At 60.4% G+C, this 4,396-nt stretch overlaps 1 protein-coding gene across 1 annotated transcript; it reads left to right on the top strand.

Moving 5' to 3' along the window:
• The first annotated feature begins 607 nt into the window (after positions 1-607).
• On the top strand, positions 608-3,156 carry Gstp1 (glutathione S-transferase pi 1). The gene is made up of 7 exons (XM_047517410.1): positions 608-731; positions 998-1,033; positions 1,296-1,402; positions 1,510-1,597; positions 1,872-1,975; positions 2,666-2,773; positions 2,926-3,156. Coding segments are annotated over exons 1-7 (633 nt in total). The 5' UTR covers positions 608-730; the 3' UTR covers positions 3,115-3,156.
• Positions 3,157-4,396: the final 1,240 nt, after the last annotated feature.

The raw sequence follows: 4,396 nt of genomic DNA, 5'->3' as shown, positions 1-4,396 counted from the left end.
GCCCGGGCCGAGGCACACAAGAACTGGAGAGGGCTCTCTGGCCCAGGCACAACCTCGGCCCAGCCCTTCCTGGGCAGGATTTTACCTCTGTCCTCAAACAGTGCCTGTCCCTGTTTGTACTACCTCTGGCTGGGTCATTTCTAGAGGGCCCCACCCTCTGACCCCTCACCAGTTGGCACAGGGGACAGCAGCCCCTGGCCAGCTCTCGGGGTCCCTCCGGGCGGGGCCTCTGCGGGCCGCACGTGCAGGCGCAGGCGGGCGCAGTTCCGTCCCCTCCCGCCTTCCCCGCTGCTGGCCAGTCAGGAAATGCCCGCTCCATCTTCCACACGCTTCTACCCGCGGTCTTTGATGAAGCGCCTCCCCCGACCCGGATCTCTGCTCTGGGCGGGGTGTAGACGGGGGTGTCGAAGAGAAAGAATCGAGAAGGGCCCTCCTGACCACCCGGGGCTCATCTGAGGCGCCTGCTAGGGACCCCGCGCCACAGGCGCCTGGCCTCACGAGGCCCAGCAGGAAACATGTGACCCCAAACACTGCTGACTCGCTAGGCGGGGCTGCGGATGGTGGCGGGGGCGGCGGGGTCGGCGCTCGGCCGCCAGCGCGATGACTTAGCAGCAGGGGCGGGGCGGGGCGGGACGCCCCTTATAAGGCGCGGCCACCACTGGGCCTGCGCCGAGCTTTGCCGCCGTCGTCCCCGCAGCACTGATCCCGCTCCTCCATCTACGCAGCAGCCAGTGAGTACGCGTCGCCTGGTCTCCAAGGGCTCCCAGCGCGCGGTTGGCGCGGGGCCCGGGCTCCCCGGGGACTCGGAGCTCCCAGCACCGGGCAGCCCACACCCAGTGTCGGGAGTGGGACTCAGGGGTCTCAGGGCGTCCCCAACGTAGAGCTGGGAGCTCTCAGGGGGCCCAGAGCAGGGACGGGCCCAGGGGAAGAGGGTGGGTGCACACTCCTCCCAAGTCCCCACTGCCCGGATCTGACAGTCTTCTCTTGTCCACTCCAGTGCCGCCCTACACCATTGTCTACTTCCCGGTTCGAGGTAGGGGCCTGTGGCGGGACAGAGGGGAGGCACGGGGCGGTATCTGCAGCCCATGGCCCCTCGCCCACCTGGGAGAGACCCCAACCCACCCTTGTCCCTCCATGTGGCTGCAAGACTGTCTCCTTTGCCATGCCCAGTCCCCTCCCCAGTGTTCTGTGATCTCTATTCTCATGTCACCTCCCCTCACTCCTGATCCCTGCTCGGGTGGCCCTGAGCCTGGGTATCTGGTCTGTCCTCAAACCCCTGTCACGTTGGGACCCAGGGCGATGTGAGGCCATGCGCATGCTGCTGGCAGACCAGGGCCAGACCTGGAAGGAGGAGGTGGTGACTTCAGATACCTGGCTGCAGGGCTCACTCAAGGCCTCCTGTGTGAGTGACCACACCTCTGTGGCATTGTGTGCTGGGTCTTAGAGGGGCTGCCACTAGGTGAGCAGCAACCAGGCTGGAGCCCCTCATGGAACCATATCTCCCCCCAGGTGTATGGGCAGCTGCCCAAGTTCCAGGATGGAGACCTCACCCTGTACCAGTCCAATGCCATCTTGCGTCACCTGGGCCGCTCCTTGGGTGAGTCCTGAGGACCACATGTGCCCCCCAGCGTCTTCCTCCAGTCTGGAGTGGATGCAGCTGAGACGCCCGGAGGCTGCACTCTTTGCACAAGGTGCTGCCCAGGCCCACCTGCCCGCCTTGCCCTGGGCCAGGCTGCCTCTCGCAGGCTGAGCACCTCTGGTGTGTTCGGCTTAGTTGTGCCCACAGACAGCCACATGCCTGTGGGTGGGCACACTGGTGACTTGTGTCGATGAGTGCCAGTCATCCTGTCTGCTCCCTTGACTCCCCCAAGGGCTCTATGGGAAGGACCAGCGGGAGGCGGCCTTGGTGGACATGGTGAATGATGGCGTGGAGGATCTCCGCTCCAAATACGTCACCCTCATCTACACCAACTACGTGAGCTGGGCCCTGGGCTGGGTGCTGGGTAAAGGAAGAAAGGGGTATCTTGTGTCCTGACACCCCCAACTCATGTGGTTCTGGTTGATCCCTGTGCCAGCGGGGGCTGGGTTAGGCTCAGTGCTGGGCCCCAGGGGCCATCATGGGCAAAGCATCATCCTCATTACCCAGGGACAAGCCAGACAAGTAACAGTGGGGATGGCAGAGTGTGGGCACTGGAGGCCTCTGGCAAGACGTGGATCCCATGGCCTGGGCTGGGCCAGGGCTTCCTGGAGCAGCCTGAGGAGGAGGATCTGTAGCCAGTTTCTGGAAGGAGGTGCTGGGCCAAGATCTGCATGCAGATCTGGAGCACTTAGGGACCAAGGGCCGGTTCAGCAGAGGTGAGGAGATGGAGTTGGAGACAGCAGGCCAGGTCCTGAAGGCCTTGGGCTCTTGTGTGGGCAGTGGGACCATCACGGATTCTAAGCAGGCTGTCTGGTTGGGAGATCTAGAAGAATCCTCCAGAGAAGCCAGCTGGGAGGCCTTTGCGGACTCTAGTAAGGATAGAAAGGTGGACAGAGTGGAGGGGAGTTGGCTGAAGTGGATAGAACTTGGAGCAGCCTGGGTAGGGGGGCGAGCAGGGGAGCCGTGGGCAGCAGGGCTTCGGTGTGGCTGTGGAGGGTGATCACAGCCCTGGTTTCCATCTGACAGGAGGCAGGCAAGGAGGACTACGTGAAGGCACTGCCCGGACACCTGAAGCCTTTTGAGAACCTGCTGTCCCAGAACCAGGGAGGCAAGGCCTTCATCATGGGCAACCAGGTGAGCATCCTGCACTTCTGTGCCAGAGTGGAAACAGGCAGACCCATGCACACAGCCGAGTGGGGTCGTCCCTGGGGGGTGGGCTCAGGCTCTCTGCCTCCGTCCTCCCAGTCTGCCCCACCAGCTGACCTGCCCCTGCCCCTGCCCTGCAGATCTCCTTTGCTGACTACAACCTGCTGGACCTGCTGCTGATCCACCAGGTGCTGGCCCCCAGCTGCCTGGATGCCTTCCCCCTACTCTCCGCCTACGTGGCGCGCCTCAGCGCCCGGCCCAAGCTCAAGGCCTTCCTGGCCTCCCCTGACCACGTCAACCGCCCCATCAATGGTAACGGCAAACAGTGAGGGCCGTGGGGCCCTCCAGGCTGGCAGGGGCTGCTTACCTCCCTTTCCCCAGGACCAATAAAATTTCCAAGACAGGCTGTGTTGTGAGCATTACTTCCTGGGAAGGGGCCTCTGGGACCCTCGCCTGTCAGGCTGGGGAATGGTGCAGACTGGAGGCAACTTGCCTCTGAGGACTCAGGGTATCTTCCTGGAGCCTGCAACCCAGTCTATTTACTGAAACAGGAAGAAAGACAGAAAAAAGGAAAGGAAACAGGAGCCGAATAATCATGGCCATCGCCCAGAGGACACCACTGCTAGCTAGGGGGAAAGAACATAGATGTGATTTCTAGTCCAGCAGGTGTACGCCAGAGTGACTGTCTCCATAAGCTGGAGGGACTTGGGATGACAGCTGTGGGTGTTGTCCCCCTCGGCAGGGCTGGGGGGGGTCTCCTTCCTGTTGGGGGCTCTCCTTGTTTCCTGGGGACTGTTGGTACATCCTGGGCACACAAGCCACACTGGCGTCTAGTCCAGGTTCAGAAAAGCAGAACCAGTGAGGTGCTGTAGGGGAGGCAGAATTTTTTCCTCCAACTTTTGGCTCCTGCTGAGAATTACATTGACAGATCAGAGGAGGAAAGAGTTCGGGTTTAATTCATAGAACCTGAACTGGGCACAGGAGCCCAGAGGCATGGCTAGTGTTGAACATCTGTATAAAGGAAAGAGGTTTGTTTGGGGTCATGGTCTTGAAATTCCAAGAGCATGGCCCCAGAGTCTGCTCTGCTTCTGAAGAGGACCTTGTGACCAGTCTCCTGAGAAAGGGGAAACTCCTGCCGGGGAGATAAGTGGTCCCATGAGAACAAACCCATCCCGCAAGACAAGCGTGAATCCATCCCTGACGGTTCCACTCCTGTGACCCGCCACCTCTTCAAGGCCCCCGGGCCTCTCAATACCACTGTGTTGGCGATTAAGTCTGAGCATGAGTTTTGAAGGGGACCAGCCATTAAGTCATAGCAGCGTCACTCACAAGGGCATTTCAACATTTTTTAAGTAAAGGAGGGTCAGAGTGTCACGCACCTGTGGTATTTCAAGTGTCTGATTCAAAATACTCCTGATGCCAGAGTGGCATCTGTCGGGGGCGGCACATCCAGAACTCCTTTTTCCCACATCTGGACTGCCCTGGGCATTTCCTTATAATTGCTGAGTTGGTGACTGTGGAGAGGAGAATCAGGTTAGTGGCCGAGTTGCTGCCAAAGGAGAAAAAAACAGATAAGTATAAACACCAGAGAACAAAGTGGAGCGCATTTCC

Source organism: Sciurus carolinensis, chromosome 11 (assembly GCF_902686445.1).
Source record: "Sciurus carolinensis chromosome 11, mSciCar1.2, whole genome shotgun sequence".
In the NCBI taxonomy this organism is placed as follows: domain Eukaryota; kingdom Metazoa; phylum Chordata; class Mammalia; order Rodentia; family Sciuridae; genus Sciurus; species Sciurus carolinensis.
Note: the sequence above shows the minus strand (reverse complement) of the source record. Positions and strands in the feature narration are given on the sequence as shown.